Raw genomic sequence first — 27,835 nt, forward strand, 5'->3', positions numbered from 1 at the left:
ATAAAAGAAAATCTGATTTACAAAGAAGAGAGTTTGCCACCAGTCCTCAGGTGTTCTGGAAGTTTGTTCCACAGGTGAGCAGTGTCATAAGCTGCTTCACTGAGGATTTTTCTGACATGGGAGTCTTTAGGTTTCATATTGTAGTAAATCTGAGATGTATTTATACCAGAAACCATTCAGAGCTTTATAGACAATAGGTAAGATATAAAAGTGGATCCTTTGACTCACAAGAAGCCACTGCAAAGATTGAAGCTCAGGTGTAATGTCTTCCACCCTCTATCAGCTGCAGCTCATCCAGAATGGATGAGCTGCAGCTGATAGACTTTTTAACAAGACCTATAAACACACCGTTACAATATTCTAGCTTGCTGGAAATAAATGTAAAAATCTTATATTCCTTCAATATTTCACAGATAATTCCTACATTGTTATACAGATGGCATAAGATGATTTTGTTATAGTCTAAATAATGATCATTGTTGAATTTCATTTCAGAGTCTATAATTACACCCTGATTTCTACCTTAATTTGATGACTTGAGCAACATGGAGTCAAGTTGAGCGCTGACTTGGATACGTTTCACCTGTATAATCTGAAATTCCACCAAAAAATGAGAAGTTGGTCACTTAATTCAATTGTTTATGGTGTTTTTGTGTCGATGCTGCCAACTTCTGGTTTCATTAAAAACTACAAAACGACGCGCGTCGCTCTGGTGACGCGCAGTCCGACGACGTAACAGCTGATTGGCTCCGAACCCGGAAGCAATGAAGCTTCCAGCAAGCTGCTTGTATCCGGTAGAATATGTAAAATCCTGATTCTTTCTGTTAAAATAACTGCTATTAATACAAGGTAGTTAAATTACTGATCCATTGCTCATCACGGAGCTCGAGGTTTCCGTTTAGGGGCGGCGTTTTCTTGCTGTCAGTCGTGAGTTCGTTCGGCTGGTCTCTGTTTACCGTCTGGTTCGTCTCAGCTGGCCGGAGGACTTCAGTATGGACGGAGAGGCGGACGGCCTTATGGTGGTGACGGACGACAACGGGAGGAGGCGCAGGGTGCACGGCATGCTGAAGCTCTACTACGGCCTGAACGAGGAGGGAAAGGCTGAGGAGCAGCCGGACTCTCTGGATCCGTGCGACATCAATGGGCCCCATTTCGACCCGGAGGTCTACCTGAACAAGGTGTGGAAACACTGACAGCCACTGATCATCTGCTCACTGTGTCAAGTCACTTTCTTTCCTTTTAATCACTGTTATGTGTTGAAGTGGGACTGCTAACTTTCAAATTATGTAGCCACTATCGTAGAAATTGACCTGTCAATGTCCCTTTATAAGGATTCTATATTATAAGTGTCCAGATCCTTATTTATAAGAACCGTTGAAACTATGTAAACAGTGCAAGAGTGCACGCAAACTCCATTTAGAAACCCACAACCTCTCACTGCTTTACGAGAGTGCTAACCACTGTTCCATCCTATATATGAATATGCCAACACTTGGTATATATGAATCAGAAAGTGTTTGTAAATAGGGGCACAAATAGGAAAAACGTTGTGACACAAACCTGCTCTCCATTTTTAAAACTAAACTTTCTCATCTCAAAGCTTGGGGAACATAGTGATTGACTTAGAAATGTATTGAAACAAAACTGTGTGGGAGTATAAAGGGAAGAATTACTATTATGACGCTTAAAAAACCCAAACTAAAATGTAACTCTGATGACCACATTGTTTCAATATTAACTAGAGGCTTTCCTATTAATTGAAGAGATATCTGGTGTAGGGAAGCTTCATATAGAAAAAAATAGTTTAAGTTCCTAAAAAAAATCGTTTTAAAGTACAGTACAACTAATTTTACTTTGTTTCCACTCGGCTTATACATTTGAGTGTGCAGGTGAACTGTGATTCTGAGGAATATAAACATGTAGTTGTGAATAAAATCCCATTTTTTTATATATATATATATATATATATATATATATATAAATCCTTGACAAGTAGGAGTTCATTGGGTTTACTTGACTTCTTGTGAAAACGGAAATCACAATTAAATTTTAATGATATGATTAAATACATTCTTCATTGGTATTTGTGTGACCATTGTGTGATTTGTGCCTAAACACAGCTGAGAAGAGAGTGCTCCCTCGCAGAGCTGATGGACCAGGAAACCTGCATGGTGAAACAAATCCGTTCTCTGGACAGTGACATGCAGACGCTGGTGTATGAAAACTACAACAAGTTCATATCTGCTACAGGTGAAGGGAGCGCTCACCGCCATTGAAATGTCGACTCTTGCCTCACCAGTTAAACCCGGGAAACTGAACTGTTGTTTGTTGCTTCCTTGTGTCAGACACCATTAGAAAGATGAAGAATGATTTCAAGAAGATGGAAGATGAAATGGACTGCCTGTCCGCTAACATGGAGGCAATCACTGACTTCAGTGCTCGGATCAGTGGAACTCTTCAGGACCAGCATACGCAGATAACAAAACTGTCAGGTGAGACGTAAACTGGCACTTGGTTGGATTTGATCTCTTATCAGTGATTCGTGACGTTGCCCCCCCCCCCCCCCCCCAATCTTGTCATGTTCAGGGGTTCACACTCTGCTAAGGAAGCTGCAGTTTCTATTTGAACTTCCCGCGAGGCTAAATAAGTGTCTGGAGCTGCAGGCTTACGCCCAAGCAGTGAGCTCCCACCGCCGCGCCCGCTGCGTCCTGCAGCAGTACAGCCACCTGCCGTCATTTAAGGGGATTCAAGACGACTGCCATGCCATCATGGACAAGCTGGCGCAGGAACTTCGACAGAAGTTCAGGTGAGGATTTGTCTGGCAGTTTGATGGGAGATGACAAAAAACAGTCCGGACTCTTCTAAAAAGAAGTATGGATTGGGAATTTATAAATACCAGAAATAAGAAAACATGAGCTACATTACATTTGTTTTCTAATCTTTCGTTATACCTGTTTGTTTTGTCTCAAACGAAACTAAAAATCCACTTTCATTACATCAGCACGGTAAAATCAACCATTCAATAGTAATATTGATATAAAACACTATTTGTCTATGTGACACATTATCAGTTCTAGAAATATAATCTTGAGATGATGCAAAAAGCTTTTCTCTTTTTGTCCTGTCTATTTCAACATCAACGCTTCTAAAAACAAATAAGAGCAGAAAAATGATTTCCTCCCAGTTCGTCCGCTGTGGTTTACTTTTTTAAACTAACTTTGTCATAATATCTCTATTAGTATCTATATACATTCCCTACTTACAATTGAAATGATTTGTTACAGTTTGTTCAAGAAGAATTGCAAGGAGAAATATATTTGTCACATTTATCGATAGTAAATTGTCCATAGTGTGCTTTAACTATCTTAATATCATTGCATACTTTATAGTAACATTGAGGCTGACGCCTGTGTTCCACAGGGACGGTGGAACAAGTGCCAAAGACTTATCAGAGTGTGTGGAGCTTCTTCTCCAGTTGGATGAACCAGCAGAAGAGCTCTGTGATAAATTCCTGAGCCACGCTCGGTCACGACTGCAGTCAGACCTGCAGGGCCTGGAAGCAGAGATAAAACCGTATCCATCCGCCGTGAAAGATAGTTCTGCGCCGAGGCCGTCTTCCACTGCAGCTGCCGGATCGCCAACCGATAATTCCCCCACTGGTGGCGTCCTACCTTCTCCCACCACCAACACCGACATCCTGGAGTTTATCGACAGAGGCTGCAACGAGTTTGTGAGCAGCTTATGTCTAGTAATTACATCTTATCAAGAACTGTTTATCAACCACGCTCAAACCGGTGAGCTGGCTTCCAAAAACATTCCTCAAATGGCGACGGGCAAGCTCCAAGCCTTCGTGGATGATCTGGCTGCCCGCTATTTCTCGCTGGTGGAGCGGAGGATACAGGAGGAGAAGAGTGTCGGAGACAACTCCCTACTGGTGCGCGCACTTGACCGCTTCCACCGCAGACTGCAGGCCGTGGCCAAACTGTTGCCGGGCTCAGACGTGCCCAACAGGGGCACTGAGATTGTGGTGCGGGCAGCAACGGAGCGGGTGAAGCAGTACCTCTCTGCGCTGCAGAGCTTCTACATGGACAGCCTGACGGACGTGAGGCAGGCCCTGGCCACCCCTCGCCTCTCTGTGGCCGGCGCGGCTGCGGCTGGAGGCGGGGCTCACCTCGGGGGGCCGGCCTCCGGCAGAGACGCTCCAAACAGCCTGCCAGAGCTCCTCTCCTCCCTGTCGGCTTCCATTCTCAATCAGATTAAGTCCGTGTTGGCGTCGGTGCATCTCTTCACAGCTAAGGACATTACATTCTCTAACAAGCCGTACTTTAAGGTGAAGACTTTTTTTGAGGGGGGGGTGTTTTATGTTTGTTTTCTTTCAATAATCACTTTTTCTTTTTTCTATCGTCTGAAAAACTAAACCACTGCTGAAACTGCCCCAGTTGTTATTTTAGTCTGGACTCAGTTTGTGACATTCTGTCTTACTGCAACCCGAATGACAGCTATTTCTGTGTCCTTGAAGGGTGAATTCTGCAGCCAGGGAGTACGTGAGAGTCTGGTAGTGAGCTTCATCAAGTTTGTGTGCCAGTCTTCTCGCCAGTTTTGCGAGAGTGCTGGAGACAAAGGAGGTTCGACTCCTCCAGCGCTGTTATTGCTGCTGTCTCGCCTCTGCCTTGACTATGAAACCTCGACTATCTCCTACATACTCACGCTCACAGATGAACAGTTCCTTGCTCAGGTATTTAACTACACAAATATGTCTCATTGACTCCAGAGAAGTTTGACTGATCTGCTTTGTTTGTGAACCTTTGAAAAGAGCTACTTTGCCCCTCGAAGGTTTATCTTAATACAAGTTTTCTTCTCTCTAAACGTCCTCAGCATCACAGTCCTGTTACACCTGTCACATCTTTATGTGCTGAAGCCAGGGAGGCTGCTCAGAAACTCCTCAACCATTATGTGAAGGTAAGTCCTTCACCAACAAGCTTTATTGAACCAGCATCAAACTGAAAGCAATATAGTTGATGTTTTATTCATCATCTCTCTTGGTGTATTCTGTCTCCTGCCCCAGGTTCAGGGCCTTATTATCTCTCAAATGCTCAGGAAAAGCGTCGAAACTCGAGACTGGGTCAACACTATTGAGCCGAGAAATGTCCGTGCAGTGATGAAGAGGGTCGTGGAGGACACGACCTCCATTGATGTGCAGGTCAATAAAACTTTCAGTGTCACCTTGACATTGTGCAGTCACTATGGTTTGTGAACGGCATGTTTGATGAGCTTGCCGCACCGCAGGTGGGTCTGTTGTACGAAGAAGGCGTGAGGAAGGCGCACAGCAGCGACTCCAGCAAGAGGACCTTCTCTGTCTACAGCAGCTCCAGGCAGCAGGCCCGCTACGCCGCCAGCTACACTCCGAGGTACTGCAGAGAGACGGGAGACATTCTGCGTGTGGTGGCTTTATTTTGTTTACTGGCGAACAATTGACGTTTCATGACAAAAGGAATCACTCTCAAGTTGTTGGTGACATTAACAACAGAAACATGCAGCTGATCTGTATTGGTGCTCTCACTTTCTCTGCAGGGTCACCAGTTGTTGCAGAGCCCTGTCTTATCCTACCAGCTATCATTTGTCTCGTAGGTGTAGTTGAGCTTCTTTGTCTTCTGTCCAATTACAGCGCTCCCATGGACACCAATCTGCTGAGCAACATCCACAAGCTGTTTTCCGAGAGGATCGACATCTTCAGCTCGGTGGAGTTCAACAAGGTGAGAGCAGATCTCCGCCTGGTTTCAGATGAAGAAGCGTCTCTCACATTTCACTCAGCCGCGTCTGCTTTCTAACCCCTTCTCAGGTGTCTGTGATGACGGGAATAATAAAAATCAGCTTAAAGACATTCCTCGAGTGCGTCCGCCTGCGCACCTTTGGCCGTTACGGGCTGCAGCAGATCCAGGTGGACTGTCACTACCTGCAGATGTACTTGTGGCGCTTCGTCTCTGACGAGAACCTCGTGCACTTCCTGCTGGATGAAATAGTGGGCAGCTCCGCCCACCGCTGCCTGGATCCTGCCCCGATGGAGCAGAGTGTGATCGAAGTCATCTGTGAGAGAGGTTAATGCGCCGCACAGACGTTCCGTAAACAGCAGACACTGGAATCATGAAACTCAACTCGGATGCTGCTAAACGTATTCTCATTCGGTGGAAATATTCTACACGTGTTCATAAATATTTATGAGACATCTGCTAAATCCAAAAGATTAAAAGCAAATGACAACAATGAATTGCTCCTCTGTTACCTTGAAGAATGTGAGTGGTTGGTCTACATTTAGAATCCAGGATCAATAATGATCCTGACAGATTTAACAATGTACTACTCATTTATAAATCATACAGTAAGAAAGACTGAACTTTTGTCTCCATAAAAGGGCTTGCCAGCAAACCCCCATGTGTAATAGTTTTTCATTTAGAGTTAACACTAATACAAAATGGTATACCCAGTTAAAATCTCATGAGAAATTCTTTTGTGTGACCTTTTTCTCTGACCAATCAGAATAATCTCCAAATGCCTTTTGATTATTAATCCATAAGTAAAATTGACTTCGACCTGGGTGATTCTCCTCTTTTGTGCACGAGCCCATCATTGACTGTGCCTACAGACTTTTGGATTGCTTCTATGTATTTGTCTGCAATTAAAGTGTACGAATGTTCGCCTCTGAACGTGTGTTCATTTCTTTCTAAATTCTGTTGAATACCTGCGAGTCCGCATCAATAATAATAATGTGGTTCAGGTGAATTTCACAACGTCTGTCACGGTGAGAACTGTCGCCATCTGAAGAACGCTTCTGATTGGTTGAAGCGTCTTCGCCCCACCCTCTTCTGATGGGCGGGGAGCGATGTGATTGGCTGAGAGACTTTCGTGCGTGAAGAACGTGGCCCGAGGGGGGCGTGTCCACGTGCGGGCCATTGGATGCACCAGGATGAGAAGCGCTGCAGCGGCTTCCCGGTAACAAGCACCATACTGCGGTAACACATCCCGACGAGGCTCCGGTAAGACGCTTCTCACGTTGAACAAAAGCTGTTTGCTGTGTAAATTATCTCCATTTACAAGAGAAGCCTCGAGACTCTCCCGCGTGTGTTTTCATCTGAAACGGCCTTTAGACTCGAACTTTGTTCGGTCTGACTGATGAAACTGCACTAATATAGCAACAATTCCCACTATCTCACAATATGTACAAATACAGCTAGGTTTAAATCTATAGCTGATCAAAAGTCGAGTTATTGATTTTCTCTCTTCAAGATGTTTAGTGTTATTACTCCCTAATACTCCTGTAATAATAATCCGGGATTTTCTTTACTTTTCTGACCATAACTTTATTTCTTTCTAATGTTTATGTGGAAGTAAGAATCACAGATTTAATCAAACAACATGTGCTTGATTGGTGAACCTAAATGATCTGTGAATGTGAGTGTATATAATGGTGGATTGGGTTTGGGATTATGACTCTTTCCAGGATCTCTCCAGGTATTTGTAAGGTCTTTCCAGGGTCTCTCCAGGTATGTCTAAGGTATTTCCAGGGTCAACTCCAGCACCCCTGAAATGGCATCAGTTAATGAAATCCAATCTACTTCATAAACCTTAAATTGCTACTGAGTACAGCCTTAAATTAATCTGATGTTCACTCCCCTTCATCTGTTTGTTTATGCTGCAAATACATATATTCTCTTCAGGGAAACCTTTTGTTCAATGTGTTTATAAAGTCAACTGACATTATGAACCTCTACTATGGACATTGTTTAGTGTGTTCGTATTTATTTAATTCATTGACAAACGAAAACAAAGCAATTCAATACAAAATAAAAGTCTCTTTACTTGTGAATGAATGGGAGCAGAAAGAAGAATACATGTAGTAATCTGTCCCACATTAAAAACAAGCAAAAAGAAAACAAACAGAAGGACTATAAAGTCTGGGGTTTCTCTCAGGACAACACTATAATACTCCTACTTCATTTCTTTGATTAAGAATAATATGCTAGTTATAAAGTCAAGGATGTCATTTCAATTCTTGTGTTTCCATTTCTTGATTGGTCCATAAGTTGACTGCTTTTACAGAAATACAGCGCTCCATTAATTTGGTCCTAAATCTTGGTTTTATGAAGCTATCAGGTCCTTTTAAGTTGTACTTACTTTCTCTATTTGTAAATCTGTTCTGGACGTTGACTGATAAAGTTTCTTTTTTGGCTATATACACAATTTGCAGATTACTATAATCTACTATGTCGTGACATTTCAACAATTGTATTTGAATGAATATTGGATTTGTTCGATCTCTGCGTTTCTTTCCACTGATATTACTGTATATCATGGCCATTAGTATTAGTACTTCATAATAATACTTAAATACAAGAAAGACCAATTCATCCATCTTCAGTATTTCAAGTGAAGTGTCTGTCTCTTGGATTTTATGTTTTGGCACGATTCAATGTTTTCATTTTTTATTTTATTGTAAATAACATGAGCAGGTCCAACCACCGACAATAAGTTACACCTGCATTCACAGGAGATTTAAGAACACATTTGAGTCCGTGGTAAATCATCTCTTGGTCTCTGCTGCTCTTGCATAACTCCAGTGGAGTACAGAGTGCAGGAGATAAATACTCAAAGTACTATAGGATTGCCACCAGGCTGTACTTGCGGTACTTGCAGCGGTGTTAATTACTTAACACCGCTGCATGATTTTGCTTCTATTATGCTGAGCTCAAAATATATTATATTTATGTTATTTCCAAGGTCGGCCTGAAATATTTCAGTTTTACTCACATATAATATTTTGTGTCTCCAGACTGCATCTCTACCAGCTTCTCTCAGGGACTAATGCTCATTTTAATCTTTTTCTTCAGCTTTACTTAAAGCTGCTTGGTGTCAAAGTTTAATCATCGCTGTTTATTCGCTCCTCAACTGGTATTTAATCATGATTGAAATGTTTTGTCCATGTCAGTGTCTTCACAGGAGAGCAATAATGAGACCGAGCAGTCAAGCGTTGAAAAACAAACATGATACAGAGAGGGAGTTCGGAGGAATCCTGGGTGAGTCACGGCCGTGTGTTTTGCCCGCCGTTCAATACATTTAAGTTTTCATTCATTATCAGCTCCGCGATGCAAACTGTATTTATAACAGATACACATTTAAACTACTCGGCGACAACGTCGGGCTCAATGTAGATTTCTTTGATGCAAACTTGCGTGAGCCTACAGTGAAGCTCTGTGGTGTATAAAAGCAGATTTTAGAATTGAAAGAAGCCAAATAACACTTACTCCTCTGTAATATTTATCATACCCAGCCACTCTCTGGAGATTCATAAGACTGGGCAAATCCAGTAAAGCCTTTCAGAAGTCATGTTGATTGCTTCGCTGTAGTGAAGATCACTCGCTCCGCAGCACTGGACTGTTCATTACTGCTCTAATTGAGAATCATCACGTCCTCCAAGGACGGATTTGTCAAAGTAGGCGTGAAGTGAGAGAAAGAATCGATTAATGTGTGTGTGTGTGTGTGCGTGTGTGTGTGCGTGTGTGTGTGTGTGTGTGTGTGTGTGTGTGTGTGTGTGTGTGTGTGTGTGTGTGTGTGTGTGTGTGTGTGTGTGTGTGTGTGTGTGTGTGTGTGTGTGTGTGTGCGTGCGTGTGGCGCCACGCCGATTGAAAAGAGCATCATTATCTATTTCCTCTCAGTTGTTTTTGAACCCATTTTGGGCTTTGACAGTTAATCTCTCCACAGAGTTCATATCCTGCCACCCTGAAGTAACACACAAGATTGTGATGCAGCTAATTTAATTTAACTTAATTGCTTTGCAGCTCTGCAGCGAGGAGTCTCCGTGGCCGAGCCTTCATCCCACTGTGCCGTGCCGGCACTCCCAGCCCGTCGCCTCACTCTCCTCCGTTTGCGTCCCTCAGGTGCCGCATGCATTCCCGTCTTCCTCCCGCTGACGGTGCTTTTCCTGATCTGCGTGAGTCGGTCTCCAGAAGCCAGCCCGTTCCAGTGGCCGCCCCCCGTCCCCTCCACCGAGCAGCTGTGGGACCCCGCGGCCCTCGTGCTTCTGCTGGGGTGGCTCGCTCTGCACGCACTGCTCTACCTGATGCCATTGGGAAAGGTACGCCACCATGGTTCCATTAAAGCAGGGGTGTCGGGCATGAGGCCTAAAGGCTCCAATGCGGCTCACTAAACCACCAAGTAAATTGTAAACATTTCAAAGAAAACATCGATTGGACGTTTCACTGCATTGTGCCCCATAAGGTTTCATCAAAATCGGCTTTATATTGAGATTGTAGTCATTTTCACTTGGAATTGTTTCGTTTTTGTGAAGATATCGACGGATTCATCACGTATACACTGCCACAACCAAGAAAAACTTTAATAGTTATTATTGTACTCAAGATGCAATTGGCCTTAACAAAAAAAAAAAGTCAACACCCCTGTATTAAAGTATTATTCTGAATAAATAAGACAGTTTATCACCTTTGTCTGCAGATATTTATGTCCATGTGTTGTTGCGGAAATGAATTAAGAGTACCATGAGAAAATGAGAGGTAATGACAAAATACAGCAACACTGACGCTGCCTTCAGTTCTTCCCAATCGGCTGCTGTGAAGATTTGGTTTCTCTGAGATGTTTAAAGAGTAGTATAAACAGGCAGAAGTTTTAAAAACATTACCGGAGAAAACTATTGATTACAGCAGAACTATAGAGGCTACGGAGCGAGTCTGGACGTTAACCTTCATCAGATGAGGAATGCGTCTTCATTCTAAAGGGACATTGTTTGGTTTCCCCTCCTGATCGATGAAGGAACATTTTCTCTCACACTGATATTGTTGTCAGTGTTTGGCCATTGATTTTACTCCCACGGCTCTCAAAAATACATATTTTTTTCAATGCTTTCTCTCTTTTTCTTCTTCTATTAATTACAACGAAGCTCACTTGTAAAGCATAAACAAGCATGTGACTTTCAGCACAACACAATGCTCTTTTGATTTCACAACAGGCACGAGTCTGTCGAGCAGATTGTCACTCCAGCGGTTGGAAAAGTTACTCTGTAAGATGGGATATCGACCGGGCTTGTGTCGATCATGAAGTTTGTCTCACTTCATGAGAGTAGAGCGGTTTTGCTTCTGTTAACGACACACACACACACACACACACACACACACACACACACACACACACACACACACACACACACACACACACATACATACATACATACATACGATTTACGTCATGTTTGGTTCTGTTCAGATTGATGATTTTGTGTGTGTGTGTGTGTGTGTGTGTGTGTGTGTGTGTGTGTGTGTGTGTGTGTGTGTGTGTGTGTGTGTGTGTGTGTGTGTGTGTGTGTGTGTGTGTGTGTGTGTGTGTGTGTGTGTGTTTACCTGCAGGTGTCTGAGGGATTAGTCCTGAGGGATGGAACTCGCCTCAAATATCCCATCAATGGTAATGTTGCTTAATTACTTTTAGGAAATATTTGAATCTAATCTACTACAACTGCATGTTTTTTATTTGTATTTATTTTCACTTTTCCACTTCACTCTTTCTGTCATGAAGTAAGTGTTGAATATGACTTCTTGCTCTTGTCACAGCTATGCTTCACTATCAGGGGTGAATGGTGAGTAGTGCTCTATAGCTGTGATCGGCTTCAGCCCCCCAATACCCTGAAATAAATAAAGTGATATTGCAGATAGAAGAAGAAGGATGCTTCAGCATGACAGCCTGAGCAGCGGCTGTAATATTTACAGAGACCTCAGTTTCATTACAACATCATTATTGACTTTTTGTTCGCTTTGTACACAGGTATGATGACATATACTGCACACTAGCAGCCACCGATTGAGCTTGTGTATGCTACTCTAGTACTGCCATGGTTGATAATGAGCATGTTTTATCCGCTTCAGCAGTAGAGGTGGTTTTCGAGGTGTTTTCAAAGTTGTGACGGGTGTCCCGGATCAGTTGTCTTGTCAGCTCAGCTCGGCCTTGACTTGTTCCACTAGTATTGAATGTATTTTAAATATATATACTTTGTTCACAATTGTACCATCGACTATAACTTTATTCTTTGTTCCACAAGCTGCGTTTAGCCTCTCTGTTCTGACATTGAGCTGACGGTCACTCCACCGACACACTTCTCCAACTATTCCAACTTTTGCCGGTTTGTTTCTCCTGCTGACCTCCGTCAGGCTGCGGATCTCTCTCTCCTCCAGGCTCCAACATTTAGTTGTGTTTGTTTCCGTCCCTCAGGTTTTCATGGCCTCTGCATCACTGGTGTGTTGCTGCTGCTGTTCCTGGGGCTCGGGGCTCCTCTGGGGTATCTGTTTGAGCTACTTTTGCCTCTGGCAGTGTGCGCAATCGCGGTGTCATTCCTGCTCTCCGTCTACCTCTACATTCGCTCTTTCTGGGCTCCTCCCCATGCTCTCGCTGTGGGGGGCAACACAGGTGAGGAGTTAAAAGTTCACCCGTATAAGAAGAATCAGCCTTAAAATACTGTTTTTAAAACAGCCACTGCATTTGTAGTCCTGTTTTTATGACTCGCCTGAAGATTTTGGCATTCCTGTGGGTAAATATCTGAGAGCCGAGCTCTACAGGAGCTTGCAGGCACCGGGCATCCGGTGAATGCTCACTTTGAAGTGAGCTGACCTGCTGGAGCAGCTCCTTTTTGCTCTGCTGCATGTGAAGGCAGAAAGCAGCCAGTACTGTGATTCAGATTCAGTGGAGATTACTTTTATCACAGTGTGCGAAGACGCTTCAACAATGTGTGGTTTTTACAGCTATGCTGGGAAATCACATGCAGGCAGAACACGGATTTGGAGGAAAGAATACAAGTGAAAAGCTCAAAAGAGGTGGATGACGTTGTTTGTAGAATTCTGTATTTCACAATCTAGTTTTAACTCATGAGTTTGTTTGAAATTTCCAGTTGTTGACAAGACGAGTAAGTCTTTTCATTATGAGAGGTGTCGACTTGAGTTTTTTTGGCAAATATCTGCTGATTCAGAAAGTACAGAAGTGTACATGCAGTAACGTTGCTTCATTGGGCGGTTTTAAAAACGTTTTTCTTTCTGTTTTTCTCTTTAGGATATCCCCTGTATGACTTCTTCATCGGCCGGGAACTTAACCCCCGCATTGGAAACTTTGACCTTAAATACTTTTGTGAACTCAGGCCGGGTCTGATTGGCTGGGTGAGTTGACCTGTGAATTGACCCTGTCAATTTCTCATCACAGTGTTTCTAGTTTTCACGTTTTTGTTTTGTAAGTTGAATGTTGACGCAGGGGTTGGCTTAGAAACTCGTGAGGACGTCATTGATCTTGATGCGAATCACCCGTAAACACGCTAGAAAAACCTTCCCCCTCCAGAAACTCAATGTGAGAACAGATTTCTACATTCAAGCTCTGAAAACTATTTTTTATCCACTGTGAACTCATTACTGTGAGAGAAATGTAAACACAGATTTGAGTGGGAAGAAGTAAATAGCTGTCAGTTCCTCTAAACAAGCACAAAGACATTGATTAAACCCTGGAAATTACATATCCTCTGACACAAATAATTCAGGAGTCTTTCTGTATCTGCATTTTCCACACTGGCAGCTGTATCTACTGTAATTACCTTTTTTATTTATTTTTTTTTCCCCAAAGCTGACATGTATAAATCTATTGTGACTGATGTGCCGGCATGCAGAGGTGTCCATTGAGTTAATTAGCAGTGATGGTAAGAGTCTATTTTGAGGGGACTCTATTAGACCAACAGGTGGCGACGTTGCTCTCCTCTGATCCTCCACATTCATTTGCAGTCTGATCGGCTGCCACAGTCAAACTTTTCTCCCTGAAGACCTGACACAGTGAGAGATTTGTTGGGAGGACAGGGGTGCACATCATTATCTGTGTCTGACTCATCAGACAGAAAAAGACTAAATATAAATTTCCCAGAGCGATTTACAAATAAGGATTACTTCATGTCCGCTTTCACCACTCATAGAAAACGTTTCACCTGATTTAAAAAAAAAAAAAAAAAAAAAACTTGAGCTGTACGTAAAACCTCCACGTAATGAGTGTTTTTTGTTCCTTTGTGTTTACAGTGCAAAACAGAGAAACCTTTGCACATCTGAACATTTTTAAAGCCATGTGCGTAGGAGAGCTCAGAAGAAGCGTCCACCAACTGGCTACAGACAGTGTGTGGGTTATTTTCATTTCCTGCTGAATGCTCAAACTACTTTCTTCTAACATTCAGCATTTCACAATTGATGTCAAACACAATAGAGCATGAAAAGGCTACAGCTACTACTGTGCATGAATCAACTGCTCGGCGTTAAGCATCACAACTCCCAATGTTTCTGTCTATGATCCTGCTTTGTATTGAGGCGCTCCAGGACTTTTCCTGCTGTAAAATATGTCCCCGTGCTTTTATGTGCATCATTAATTCAGAGGTTGACGGATCTGTGTTGTCAGACTTTTTCTGGTAATAATCGTTGGTCTGCAAAACGACGTGTAGTTTTTATTTCAAAGGTAATGTCAGGTTGTGTGTGTTGATAAATTAGTATTGGTATTTGTCATCAGCAATCTGTAAATGCATATGAAATCTTTAAGAATCTCAAGAAATTTGATAAAACAAATATTTTTCTGTCTTTCTTCTGTGTCAGTGTCGGCAAACACATTGTAGTTCAGGGGAAACATGCAGTCCAATTTAATCTGGAGTGGTAAAATAGTGCCAAAATAACCTTTAAATTGAAACCTTAGAGTTTTTCTCTGTCGTGGCACAGAGTATTCATAATATCGATATTTTTGATAAACTAAACGCTCACTAGTCCCCCGGCTAGCTCAGTTGGTAGAGCATGAGACTCACAATCTCAGGGGTAGTGGGTTCATGTCCCACGCCGGGCGCCACCTTCCCGTGGGCTCACCACCTGCAGAAAGGTTCTTAAATGGTGCATTGTGATCTGGGTGACAGTGCTCAGACTGTCACCCCCGTGACCCGGAAACGGATAAGCGGAAGAGAATGAATAAACGCTCACTATGGAAAATTACTGATGTGAAATGTCCAGAAAACTTCTCCTATAGCTGTTGCATGATGCATGTTTTTACAAACTCTCCCTGACAGCGTGACTTTGCGCATAATGCTAGTTTGCTATCTTTCATGGCAGCATCAGGGACATCTCAGCTCGGCTCCTCGTGTTACGTTGTGTCTACTGCACTTCTGAAATGTGTGTTGTTTTATTTTATTTTTTTAAATCAATGTATTCTTTGAAATGTTTAATATGTGCTTGGTAGTGAAGCCTCTTGCAAAATAAAGGCACTTGGACATGAATTCATAAAAAAGAATTTGTGTGTAAAAGAAGAAAATTGTAGCATCAATAAACATTAGAAAAGTTGCTTGAGCTTACATCTTGCTAAATAAAAATGAGCACCATATGGCAAAACATGGATAAAAATGCCGGTGTTTATTTGTCGAGAAAACATTTAAACTCACTACCTGAGGACCAAAATGTGACCAAGCAGTTGTGCTAGAAATAAAAATAATGGATGGTCAATATGTAGTTTTTTTTTAATACTATATGGTTGGAATGATATTCCTCCTCCTATAACCAGGGAAACAAATAACTGCCTTTTATGTGGGAAATGACTCAGACTGACTCGGACCACCTGTTTCCCAGGCCCGGTCTCACGGAGTCATAAATGGCAGCTATTTCTTGACCGAATGCGTCAACAAAACATCAAGAAACGTCAAAAGAAACGAGGACAAACCTCCGAGCCGTTTATTCAAATCAATTATTTTTATTCTTCAGGCGTCAGCACATTCAATTTAACACAAACAGGAGCGCCAATTGAAAGTTGAAAGTGTCGAGGCAAAGCCACTTAAAGAAAGAAAAGTGTCCCCCATGTAATTGCAGTTTGGATTGTGTGTTGATAATGAAAATTCTAAAACCACAGTTAATAAAAAAAAAACATTAGAGGAACAGAAAAACAGCCATGAATATTTATTGTTTTGCTGAATGTCAGCATGAACTTTAAGACATATTGAGGACTGTGATTTTGTTATTTCTGACATTTTATGGATCAAAGAAATGAATCATTGCAATCATTATATAATTGGCAGATTGGTTCATTCATTAATCTTCTATACATGCGGGGCTACCAGCTGACATTATGTTAGGAGAAGGGTGCAGACAGGCCGCCAGCACACACGTCTACGTTATCATTGCATGTGGATGGTGAAACAGTTATTTCTCCCCTGCAGGTGGTCATAAACCTCGGCATGCTGATGAAGGAGGTGGAGCTCCGAGGTTCCCCGTCGCTCGGCATGATCCTGGTCAACAGTTTCCAGCTGCTGTATGTGGCAGACGCTCTGTGGAATGAGGTGAGGACGTCGGCGGCGTCACATCTGTGTCCTGCTCTGAGTTGTACATTACTTTTTTTTTAAATTCCTCACATCTTTCTACTCTTAACTGTTTAATTTCTGCCTCCCTGTGCTGCAACAGGAAGCTGTTCTGACCACCATGGACATCGTGCACGACGGTTTTGGCTTCATGCTGGTGTTCGGTGACCTGGCCTGGGTTCCCTTCACGTACGGTCTGCAGGCCGCCTTCCTGGTCGTTCACCCGCAGGCTCTGACATCACTCCAGGCTGCAGTGATAGTCGCACTGAACGGTGATCATCTTTTTCATCAGACTGAAAGCTGCTACCGTTTACAGCTCAATATGAACGAAGCACATTTTCTCTCTGCCCTCAGGTGTTGGATATTACATCTTCAGAAAATCCAACTCGCAGAAGAACCAATTCAGACGAGACCCCACTCATCCAAGTGTTGCAAGTCAGTTGTTTTTCACATTTTCTCCCCAACACACTCACTGCCTCTGATTCAGTACAAATGCGCTCCAATATCCTCCTTCACATCTCATTCCCTGTAATGTACCTCAGCGCATGCATTTCCTGCCAGGATCAGAACGGAGATGTAAAGCTGTGATTTGTAAAAATTTACTCCGCTTTCTCCGACTGTCCTCGCAGGGCTAGAGACCATCGCCACGGCAACAGGGAAGCGCCTGCTGGTGTCCGGCTGGTGGGGTCTCGTTCGTCATCCCAATTACCTCGGGGACCTCCTCATGGCCCTGGCCTGGTCCCTGCCATGTGGTAAGACATCTTAGGAGCTGGAGCTGGCTCAGCCGTGGATGTAATTTCATTATGAAATGTGGACACGACTTCACTGTCAGAATATTTATCACATTTAGTCATATTTTAATTTGAAATCACAGTGCCCTCACCGGGAGATATTCCCACATCTACGTTGTTATGTATCCCTGGTCTGCTCCCCTGTTTGTTTGAGGGTCAGAAGCGTCCGCCTTTGAGTCACTCACAAACGCATCCTTGGAACAGATTTTTAGATCCAGTTTTTAAAGATCCACAGTAAATCGCAGCATGACTCTTACACAGTTTAAGCTGTTCACATCCAGCTGATTGTGTTTCCTGCTGTTAATCCCTGTCTATCGAGCAAGTGAGACAGAATGACTGAAACTGCTTGCGGTACAGTCTCGATGTCCTGCTGTACATACCAGTGAGGCTTGGTGAAGCCATCTGTCTGCTAAGTTTATACGTTTAATGATCTGTTTTAAAAAGCTCCAGCTTGTAGTTTAATCCCAGCAGTGCTAAATTGCGTACACACAGTGCGATTCTGCCTGTCCCAGATGAAAGATGAGCAGTCATGATGACATATTTGGTTATTCATGTAGGATATTAATGTGAGCGGTTCTCCAATGGCTGTTGTCACAGTTAACTACGGACTTCCTGACAGTATCAGATGGAGCAGAAAGTGACGCCAGCGTTGCGCCTAAACAATAGTTTGTGGATTCAGATGGAGATTAAAAAGGATGGACCGCATTCAAATTTACCATCTGCTTCCACGTCGAGCTGTTTCAAGCATTGTATGTAAATTGCACTGAAACAACTGTTTGATCCCTGCCTCCTTTCTTTCTATAATCCCCGAAGCACTGGTGTCGTACAGGATAACGTTGTTATTGTTTCCGTACTGAGGTACGTTGTAGCCGACTTCACCTGTGATTTATTGGAGAGCAACATCGTGATGTTGATACTGTCGCACCCAACTTCCTGAAATCCATTATTCACAGTGTAGCAGGTAATAAATTTATAAGACAGGAGCAGCTGTTCTAATACTTTATCTACTTTAAGGCTCGATAACATAATTATACCTTGATCAGGCTGATTCGGTGCTATTTCGGTGTTATTTTTCTCAAAAAAAAAACCTTTCAACTTGACAAATAGTCATCAAGTTTTAACTCTTGCAATTTATCTTAGTTATTTCCTGAAGTGCCAACATAAGAGATGATGACACTAATCATTTGATTTGAATAGTGGCTCGATGTGACTTGATCCCTACAAATTTGCCAAAAGACATTAGACCGATTACGTCCAAATTCCAGCCGTGGGGTCAATAACGGCCCAATATCAGATTCTATTTGGCACAAACACAAAAAATAAATGCAACTTAAATTCCTATTCTTGACTGATGGCAGCATGATCATGTATTTTACACACAGATTATGTAGAGAGTGGACCAATCACATTCTTTGCTGTCTATGTCACATTAATTGAATATTATGCAAATAAAAACACACATCCAAATTTACTCACCACTGACTTTAAAACATAATATTTAAGAGCTATCATGAGATTATTTAGAGACATTTTTTAAATTGTTTAAAATAATGTTATCTGTGGCTGTTGTGCTGAGGGAACTTAACATGATCAGATCAGACAATCGCTGAGAAAGTTTGGACCTCTGCATTAGAGAAAGTGCTCTTACACAGTTCCTGTTTGAAAAACATTAAGTAGTTTAATCAGGTTTGTCTTCACAAACCACTCAACCTCGCCGTTGCCTACCAGCAGATACGTCGCCCTCCCTCTTTCTTCCTTACTGTTTTTTCCACATTCCAATACGTTCTGCTCTTTTGAATCATAAACTTCACTTCACGTGCAACTGGAGAAAATAGAAACATCCAAACACAAGCGCATTTTCAAGTGAAGAAGCAAAACTTTTGTTGTTGTTTTGGGGGTTCGCTCACATGAAAGTGGTGTTCGGCGCCACTGGAACTTTTCGCAAATGCTCGGGCGCCGTGTGAACAGAGAAAACGCAACTTTCTGAAAACGCTTGGAAATAAATAAACAGGTTCCACAGTGGGGGAATTTAAAAAAAAACCTGGTTCGGCTTTGAGATGTGGACGGGTAAAGATGTGCATTTGCATCACGAGAGAGAAACTGTGGCCCCTTCCTGAGTTTCCAGGACGTTGTGTTATTGAATTTCCTTTGTTTGGACCAAAAAGGTATTGACATGCGGCGCCCAGTCTGAGCTATTGTGTTCCTTCACATTTCCGTCCTCATCTTTTTCAATAATTGCACCTTATTTTGCGATTGATGTCTCCACAATGGAGGCAGCCACGGTCTGTTCTTTTTGTTCGCGTGTAAGCTGCCTCATGCCTCTTTTGAAAAGTCACTTTGTGAAATAGTGACTGTCAGACTTTTGTTAAGCTGACACACACTTCTCATTGGTATTCAGCCCGATGTGACTCACTCATGCAGCTGCTTTTGTAACTGAGATATGCACTTTAGTTTCTGACTTAATTGCTGCTGCAAAAGTCACAACCCCCCCACCCCAAATAAAAATAAGAAATAAATAAATCTATGATAGAAAATTCCACTCAGGTAAGAGCTGCTTTAACACACACACACACACACACACACACACACACACACACACACACACACACACACACACACACACACACACATTCTTTGCCGTCAGATTTAGATAATCAGAAAGAAACAAAAGATATTCACACTAAAACACTGAGTGCACTCTGAACAAATGACCACTGGGATGAATCAGCTCTGAACATTACGAGCTTAATCAAACACTATTCACTGCAGAGTGTTTGTATTACAGAGACTGAAGAGAAAATGCAAGGTGCTCACTTGATTACAGCCTGCTTCATGTAATCCACATCGTGTTTATTGTGAAAAGAAGACGTAGCCTTCCTTTTTACAATTCCACCGAAAAACATGTCATTATGTTTTTAGGTATTTATTCGCGCTTGTTTGCTCTTCATTCTGTAGGTTTCTCACATCTCCTGCCTTACTTCTATGTCATATACTTCACCGTCCTGCTGATTCACCGAGAAGCTCGCGACGAGAGGCAGTGTCGAGCCAAATACGGACTCGCCTGGGACACGTACTGTCGGCGCGTCCCTTTCAGGATCTTCCCTTATATATACTGAAATGGAAAGAAGACTGGAGAGACTGGGACCAAAATCGTACACCCCACACCTTCCTTGTGACTCTGCAAGTTCACGCAAACTCGGCAATAAGTTGGAAGGTAAATCCATTCTCCATGACAGAAAAGAAACAAACCTGTGAACAGTGCTGCTGCCGAGAAGCTTTCGACCAGCCTTCAATAACAAGGCCACAGTTCATTTATCGATCGTTCCTACTCATTCCTTACATTCTGAGTCTGAAAACCAACAGCAATCTGGTTTACTAAAGTCACTTTAAAGCAGTGGTTGTCAAAGTGTATGTTGAGTTTCCTTGGGAGGGGCACCAGAGAGCTTTCAGTGGGATGTACCCCGGGGGTCACTAAGGCCCTGAAGTGGAGGATCTTCCCGTGAAGTCCAGTTTTTCTCAGATTTTTGGCCTTAGGTGGACTAATACGCAAACTAAACTGACGTAAATTTAAAATAAGAAACATACAACAAGTTTCCGATGCCTTTTGTGGGTGTAAAACGCTTAAATAAAAACGTTTCAACCGGATTCATCAAGACTTCAGCCTATTTCATCCTGCCACACTTTGAAAACCACTGCTTTGAAAGTACGGTTCAGTGCTTGTATGTTGAGAGAAACATTCTTATCCTAGTGAAAGAAGAGTGAACAGGAACAAAAACAAACAAAAATATCAGTGCCTTTTTTTTTTTTTTTACAGTGTGTTTTTGTGTATTTGTTCGATATAAAATAAACAAATTCAAAACAGTCTCTTCTGAGACGGTTTCTTTAATCTGTGTTGTTTTCGAATGAGGATGAATATCTTTGCGTGACATTTGTCGAAAATACACATCCTTTGTTTGCAGAGTTGAACATGTACTACTCCTGCTCATCTCACATTTCCAGGAGAACTGGAAGCCCAGAGCCCTGTCAGCAGCCATATTCACATATCCATGCAAAGAGCAGTGTCACTGTTTAATAACCTTTTTTTTTTCCCCCCAACCTGCTATCATCATCCTGTTTGAATGGATTCTCCCTCTCCAACCTGCAGGACCCGATAGCAGATGTTCTGAGAGCCTCAAGGCTCTTTTTAACGTCTGTCAGGTGTCGGCTTTGAACGCGCGCTGCCTCAAATTACTCGGAAAGAACAAAAAGTACACCGCGTGTATCTGTACGAGTGGGGTTGCAGAAGAAAAAGCCTCAGTCGGCCAATGTTCCCTGCTGAAGTTTTTGCTTCGGTGTAGGTGACAGGCAGAGGTATTATTACTGTTGAAATGAAGCATCACTCCCGACAAGCGCATGGTGTTATCACACTAGAGAAATGTACAAAAAGAAGACACTTGGCTTGGCCTTCAGATGCTTCATTGATATGCAAATTGTAGCCTTATAATTATATGGATATTATATAAGTATACCTCCTCTGTATGGATGGGACATTTAGGTGTATAATTAGATATTATCTCTGTCTCTGCAATGAAATAATGGTGCTTTTGAAAGGGAAATCAAATACAACAACCGACTAGATACTAGTTTAATAAAGTTGGTATAGCTTCACTTAAATCAATAGTTTTAGTGAAGTCTGAGGTGTCTGACCAGCTCATGCTGCCTTGTATCAACCAATAATATGATAAAGTTACTACATGACTGAAGGAGCGTTAAATAAAATGTAATAACTGCAGCCAGTGATGTTTCTTTTTTTTTTTTTTAAACTTAATTTTTATTGAAATTTTTTCAGTTTTCACAGTTACAGTGTCAGGGCAAAACAAATATACAAAATCTATCCATCTTTCATCAACCAAAGTCTCTATTGTCCAGTGGTGGCGGTGTCCTCTTCTGTCCTCCTGAAGTCAGTCCATTTTTCCCACTTTTCTTCAAATTGAGACTCCTGTAATCTTAGTTTGTGAGTGAGTCTCCATTACAAATATTTCCTCAACAACACGTAACCACCGCTCCCGGGTCGGCGGCTCCACTTTGTACCACAATCTGGTAATCACTTTCTTGCTTGCCGTTAGTAATATCTTAAACAGATATACGTCTTCTCTTTGTATCACATTATGAGTTATGTTTCAGTGATGTTTCTTTTACATAACTAAGGCTGGGTTTTTTGCAAATCAAACCTTTTTTTTGCAGGTTTTATTCAATTCGCTTATAAAAACAGATGCAGTGAATGTTTAGTCGCCATCATTCAATAAGGAAACATACTCTGCAGCACTCTCACAATCATGCTTGTAAAATAATATTTTACTATTCTATCTCTAAATGTTATTGGCTTCATTCCATTCAGGAAAGCTATCACTGCCATTTTGGCACTTTCTACGTTATAGGCCAATAATATGTTAGTAGTTGTTACATGCCTCAGATTCTTTTCAGATGGGGAAGTTTTTCTTCAGCTCTTTTAAAACCCATCACTTGTGTTTTGAAAATTGTGTGGGTGCTGCTCAGAAAAGTTGGATAAATAGCCCCTTGATAGCAGGGAAACTTTACATTTTCAGAAATGTATATTTTAGTTAAAAAACAAACAAACAAACCTGAGTTTTGCTGGGTTCTTTGGCAGGTCAGATTGGTTCTTGTTCTAGAGCTTTCACTTGTGTTTTATCTGTTTTCATCTAAGATGTGTTCTTGCAACAAGGACCTGTAAATGTCTTCAACTCAAGAAGGTTGGCTTCACTAGTTAGAATTTTCTGCTGTGGCAGCTTCAACTGTGGGTTCTCTTTTCCCCTGGTGTGGACTAGCAGGTGTCCTTAGTTATTCAGCATTTGTCACATTGAGCATCATCATATCAGGAATTTCACTCATAGCGTTGCAGGAGCTGTGTCACTGTAATCATCATCATTGTAATAAACCTGACGTTATGGTAGAACGTGTCAGAAAGAGGAGGCCTGCCTGTGGTGGAACTGAAGACATTTACAGGTCCCTGTTGGTGTCCCTGTCTGACAACAAATGCGCACATTTTAATACAAACAAATCTACCTAAGGCCACATTTACATTAACTCTACACAAGTCATTTTGCTGTAATTATACTATGGCTCATGAGAAAAATCCTCCTTGTGTGTGTTATTAAGCGGCTTGTTTAAACAAACCAACAACCTCCTTTTCTTTATGAGCAGACGACGCCGTCCCACCTAAAAAAAATTTTTTTAAATTATGTGTATTGTGTCTGTGGCCTTTTCCATTATAAATCACCCTGTGAGCGCTGTATACTGGTGTTTCTTATCCATGCAGTGAGGCGTGTGCGTACGGATGGCGGAGCACTCTGCTACAGCTTAATGTTAAACCCATTTACAGTACAGCTGGCCTCTGGCCTCGCCTACACAGGCTATTTTGTGTTGTTTTTCATATGCTAAGTGCCTATTAGGTCCAGGCTTATGCAATGCAATGAATGTCTACATGGAATGTAGATTCATGCTGAATTAATATATAAGCTCCCAATTTGCATGCGTGTACATGTTTATGCCCTCATACAGCAGCTGCTGTTGTGGCTGTAAAGATCTGTTAATGCTCAGATTTGACTTGTTTTGTGATTTACATGTATTATTGACATTACACCACAATGGTTTTTTTTTTCTATAATGCCATTCAAACTGTCATCTTTTAAGACTGAAATCTGTTGATTCAGCTCGGACTTCAGTAGTTTAGAGGTTGGATTTAATGTGTCTGATAACATCTGATCTGTGCAAAAAAGGGCTCTTTCTCTACATATTAATAGAAGGTTATAAAGATCTTTCAAGCGTTAAACCACCGTGATTGTCTGTATCAGAGTAGTCCATCATCAGGAGTAAAATTAGACAATGTCATGATCATTACTAAGGGATAAAAAAAAAAAAAAAACCTTCCAATTTAAAAACCTCAGGGCCTCATTCATTAAAGATATCCTTTGATTTGAGCATAAAATTGAATCTGAAAATGAGATTTGAGCAGAACTGTCTGATTCAACAAAGCCTATTGCAAGGGATTCGCTCTTCTGTCTCAATCAACCTCGATGAGCAGCAGGAATTCCTCCACAAGCTTCATTTTTACACATTTTGCTTTATAAAGTCTCATTATAACTTCAGATTTAAAAAAAACAAACATATTTTTTTAAGACCACTGAGTGCACAAGGAGCTAGCATTGTGTTCCAGCTGAAAGTGATGGATATTTATTGAAACCAGACAGCAGCTGACAGTCAGAGTGAGTCACGCTCGTGGCTCTGTCTGGAGAGACGAACCACGGTCCAAATAAAAACACAAGTGTGAACAGGTTTGACACGTTCTTGGACACAAAAAGACACTGTCATAAGAGCACATCTGCTCCACCATTCTCTGAACAATCTAATACCTTCACTTAGTGATGTTAACGTGATCCAGCAGTTGTGTAAAGCCATCGATCTGAGGGAGTTCAGGTAGAAAATCACCACAGAGGATGAGGAGTCCTGTTTGATACGAACACAAAATCGATTTCTGAAACGATACTGTGGCAAATATTCCTATTATTTAACCCTCTTTCATGGCTAAATGTTTTTTCCACATGTATAGTTTTAAAAACTTAATCAAATTAGTCTCTGTTGTAATTTCATATTGAGTTAAATATGAATAATCATTCAACTACATTTTTTTTATTTTTTTATAAAAACTTCAGTATGTCTTCTTTATATTCTGTCCTCGCTGAGGTATTACTCATCAAACTTGCTGTGAATGTTGATGCCTGTACCTGTATCAACAGTGACTGTAGCGTCCAAACAGTGTGAGCGTGCCTGTGAAGCCACAATAATATGAGACAACCCTGAGTGTCATGCATAACAATGAATGAGCACAGTGTGTGTGTGTGTGTGTGTGTGTGTGTGTGTGTGTGTGTGTGTGTGTGTGTGTGTGTGTGTGTGTGTGTGTGTGTGTGTGTGTGTGTGTGTGTGCGCGCGCACTTGCCAATTGTGCATGCCAATCGTGACGTTTCAGGCCCATCAGTTGTGGCCAGTTTCCATGGTAACAGCTCTCTGCGAGAACATGGATGTAGGAGAGAAGTGTGTGTCGGGGCGGTGGAGGTGGGGGGGGGGGAGGAGGACTTGAGACAATTATGGTGGTGGAGGGCGCTGAAAAAGGAAGAGCCCAGGATGATAAGTGTGAAACAGTGTGAACCGTGGGATGAGAACGAGAAACCGAAGTGTGTGTGTCTGTGTGTGTACATGTGTGTATCCTGGGGTAAGGAGGTGTTGTACATGGAAAAATTGGTTTTCAGTTGTCATGACTCTGCTGCTCGACTGCTGACCAGCACCAGAAGGAGCGTCTCTGCCCTGTTAATCACACCGGTACTGAAATGATTTTATTGTTTTTTTTCTAAAAGCGAATCCTGCACCTGAACGTATGTATACACACTATTTATGACCCTTAAGCTTAGAGTTTCTGGGTCAGTGTTCCCGCTGATCTTTGTGCTGGACTCTGTCAATGGTCCTAAAATGTAGGATTATAACCAGAAGTGTGTCTCGTTTCATTTGAATTCAACTTTAGTTTGGTCTCTACTGGGCTAAACAAATGAAAACAGCACGGTGACCTTTCTCCTGACATTCTACCTGCCACAGCGGTTCACTTCAGACTAACGTGGGCAAGACTTCTGCAGCTTGCAGCAGGCGTGTTTTCACTAATTGGTCATCGCGGTATGACTTCGATGTAATTTCGCTGTCAGTGAGGTGGTTAGTTGTCACTGCTGCATCTGCTGTTCAGTTTTTTGTCTGCGTGTCTGCTTATGAAACAGTGCAACCCCTAGTGGACAAATTAGGAACAGCAGCTCCTCTATTAAATAGTAGCACATGACCATTACCACAGCGGTGCATCAGGTTTATCATTCTGTTTTGTTAAATAGTGTAAAAACTGTAAAGAGATCTGGATAGAATTGACGTGGGAGATATAACTCGAGTCAGGATGTATTTGGGTTGGGATGAGTTTTGCAGTCTGGCTGTACTGTGAGAAGAGTCACCAAGCTTTCTCATTTGATTTGTGAAGTGAGTAATAGCTTTTTGTGACAGTGAGACAGAACATGATGTCTTTGAGTCGTTGGATGTGGGTATGTGGGGCAGCATCCGTGCTGCACTTCTCGCTCTGAGCGAGACGAAGGCCAAGTTATGTTTTGTTAGTGAGAGTTAAGTTATCATCTCCGGTCTGTCCAAAGATCAGAGACTTTGGTTTAAGGTTTAGATCGGCGCTCTGCAACTTTTATGACCAAATGAACCATTTTTTGTCATTTTTCCGCCACATCGCATTTACTTGGAGCCACAAAACACATTTAACTTTAGAAATGATTTTTGACACAGATTATAAAGTTCCTCATATGCAGTAGTTTTGAAACACGTACAAAAAACATATCTTATATTGCATTTATGAAGTTTCAATTACATGCTAAACATTTCATTATATTTTCAATTGTTTCTGTACTTGATTTAACCTTCATTTCCAGAATTTTTTAAGCAATTTTGACATTTTAGAATAGAATAGAATAGAATAAAGGGAAACATTCTTTTAAGCATTGCTCCACACAATAATAAATGGAAAGAAATTTGAATATCAAATTAGACGGGATAAAAATCAAATAAATAATCTAAAATATTAATATATACAAGGCTTAATGGTGACTAATACAAGTACAGAAAGTATTAGATCAACCAAAACACAGCAAAAACTATTTACAGGCAGGAGTTAAAGAGTCTTATTGCCACAGGAAGCAAGGGCATTTGAGCCAGTTTAACCTTTTTATCTCATTTCAAGCTTTTATTTTCCTTTTAGAAATTCTAGTCATTCTTCCCAATTTAGTGACTGTGACTTTTTTGAAAAGCCTATTTTGTCCAAAAGATAAAAGCCATTTTGCAAAGGACTCTGATGTGTAAAGAAAATAAAAATAAGATAAAATGTTTAATCAGGTGTAATTTAGTGAACGCTTCCATAGAAGAGCCATATCTAGAGCTGCAGGTTAGACCCCTGATTTAGTCTAAAAATGGCAGATCAAATTTGAGAAAATGTTTTTTTGTACACAAGTTCATGTCCAGAACATGTGGATGAGGTTTTATTTAAAAAAAATGTTAAATCTCCTCCACATCTGGAGCAGCTGGGACTCAATTCTGTGTCGATCCCTGCAAGTTTTGCTTTAGTCACGTGCGCACAAAGGGTTAATAAGCCTTAAGATTGCTGCCCATGTGTCATTAGACAGTGGGAGGAACTTACCTATTTTTATTCAGTTGCGTTTCTTAATAATCCCCTTGGAACATATTTTTTGCTGCTTGTTGTTCAGCCTGCACTTGTTTCACATTATTATCTCGAAGTCAATCATCTGTGAAGCACTTCACACCTCACATGCAGACTGATTGATGAACACATACAACAGCTTTAAATATTTAAACGTTTAACAAATAATGCATTTACATTGTGCAGAGAAGCCGGGCTGCCAGGCATGGACACCAACTTGTGCTGGGTTTCTCTGTGTTTTGAGTGAGAGCCTCACAGTGAGTCAACAGGAATTTCTAATACAATTTAGTTTCCATGGTGACAGCGGGGAATGATATGTCCTCTTCAAACAGAGGGAAAAAGGCAGCTTGAAGCCTCGTT

At 41.7% G+C, this 27,835-nt stretch overlaps 2 protein-coding genes across 4 annotated transcripts; both read left to right on the forward strand.

Annotated features, from left to right (window-relative positions):
* The first annotated feature begins 741 nt into the window (after window positions 1-741).
* Window positions 742-6,699, forward strand: vps51 (VPS51 subunit of GARP complex). The gene is made up of 11 exons (XM_080483857.1): window positions 742-1,178; window positions 2,121-2,250; window positions 2,346-2,492; window positions 2,587-2,806; window positions 3,421-4,330; window positions 4,520-4,735; window positions 4,876-4,959; window positions 5,066-5,200; window positions 5,287-5,408; window positions 5,666-5,753; window positions 5,840-6,699. The coding sequence occupies exons 1-11, from the start codon at window positions 993-995 to the stop codon at window positions 6,098-6,100; spliced, it is 2,499 nt and encodes an 832-aa protein (XP_080339983.1). The 5' UTR covers window positions 742-992; the 3' UTR covers window positions 6,101-6,699.
* Window positions 6,700-6,937: 238 nt separating this feature from the next.
* tm7sf2 (transmembrane 7 superfamily member 2) lies at window positions 6,938-21,061 on the forward strand. Of its 3 annotated transcripts, none has more exons than XM_080482566.1 (11): window positions 6,938-7,031; window positions 8,981-9,068; window positions 9,930-10,126; window positions 11,409-11,463; window positions 12,265-12,459; window positions 13,096-13,199; window positions 16,250-16,369; window positions 16,491-16,659; window positions 16,742-16,822; window positions 17,017-17,139; window positions 20,134-21,061. In XM_080482566.1, exons 2-11 carry the CDS (start codon window positions 9,002-9,004, stop codon window positions 20,292-20,294), a joined length of 1,272 nt encoding a protein of 423 aa, XP_080338692.1. In that variant the 5' UTR covers window positions 6,938-7,031; window positions 8,981-9,001; the 3' UTR covers window positions 20,295-21,061. The 3 variants fall into 3 exon arrangements, with proteins under 3 accessions (XP_080338692.1, XP_080338693.1, XP_080338694.1); XM_080482567.1 differs by having other exon boundaries at window positions 6,950-7,068; XM_080482568.1 differs by lacking the exon at window positions 12,265-12,459 and having other exon boundaries at window positions 6,980-7,031.
* Window positions 21,062-27,835: the final 6,774 nt, after the last annotated feature.

The sequence above is a fragment of the Lipophrys pholis genome (assembly GCF_963383615.2).
Source record: "Lipophrys pholis genome assembly, chromosome: 16".
Classification (NCBI taxonomy): Eukaryota; Metazoa; Chordata; class Actinopteri; order Blenniiformes; family Blenniidae; genus Lipophrys; species Lipophrys pholis.

Coding starts and splice junctions, on each gene's coding strand:
- vps51 (XM_080483857.1), top strand. CDS start 993: ATGGACGGAGAGGCGGACGGCCTTATGGTGGTGACGGACGACAACGGG. Junction 2,807..3,420: donor GAACTTCGACAGAAGTTCAG/GTGAGGATTTGT, acceptor TGTGTTCCACAG/GGACGGTGGAACAAGTGCCA. Junction 4,331..4,519: donor CTAACAAGCCGTACTTTAAG/GTGAAGACTTTT, acceptor GTGTCCTTGAAG/GGTGAATTCTGCAGCCAGGG.
- tm7sf2 (XM_080482566.1), top strand. CDS start 9,002: ATGAGACCGAGCAGTCAAGCGTTGAAAAACAAACATGATACAGAGAGG. Junction 12,460..13,095: donor CGCTGTGGGGGGCAACACAG/GTGAGGAGTTAA, acceptor TTTTCTCTTTAG/GATATCCCCTGTATGACTTC. Junction 16,823..17,016: donor CACTCATCCAAGTGTTGCAA/GTCAGTTGTTTT, acceptor CTGTCCTCGCAG/GGCTAGAGACCATCGCCACG.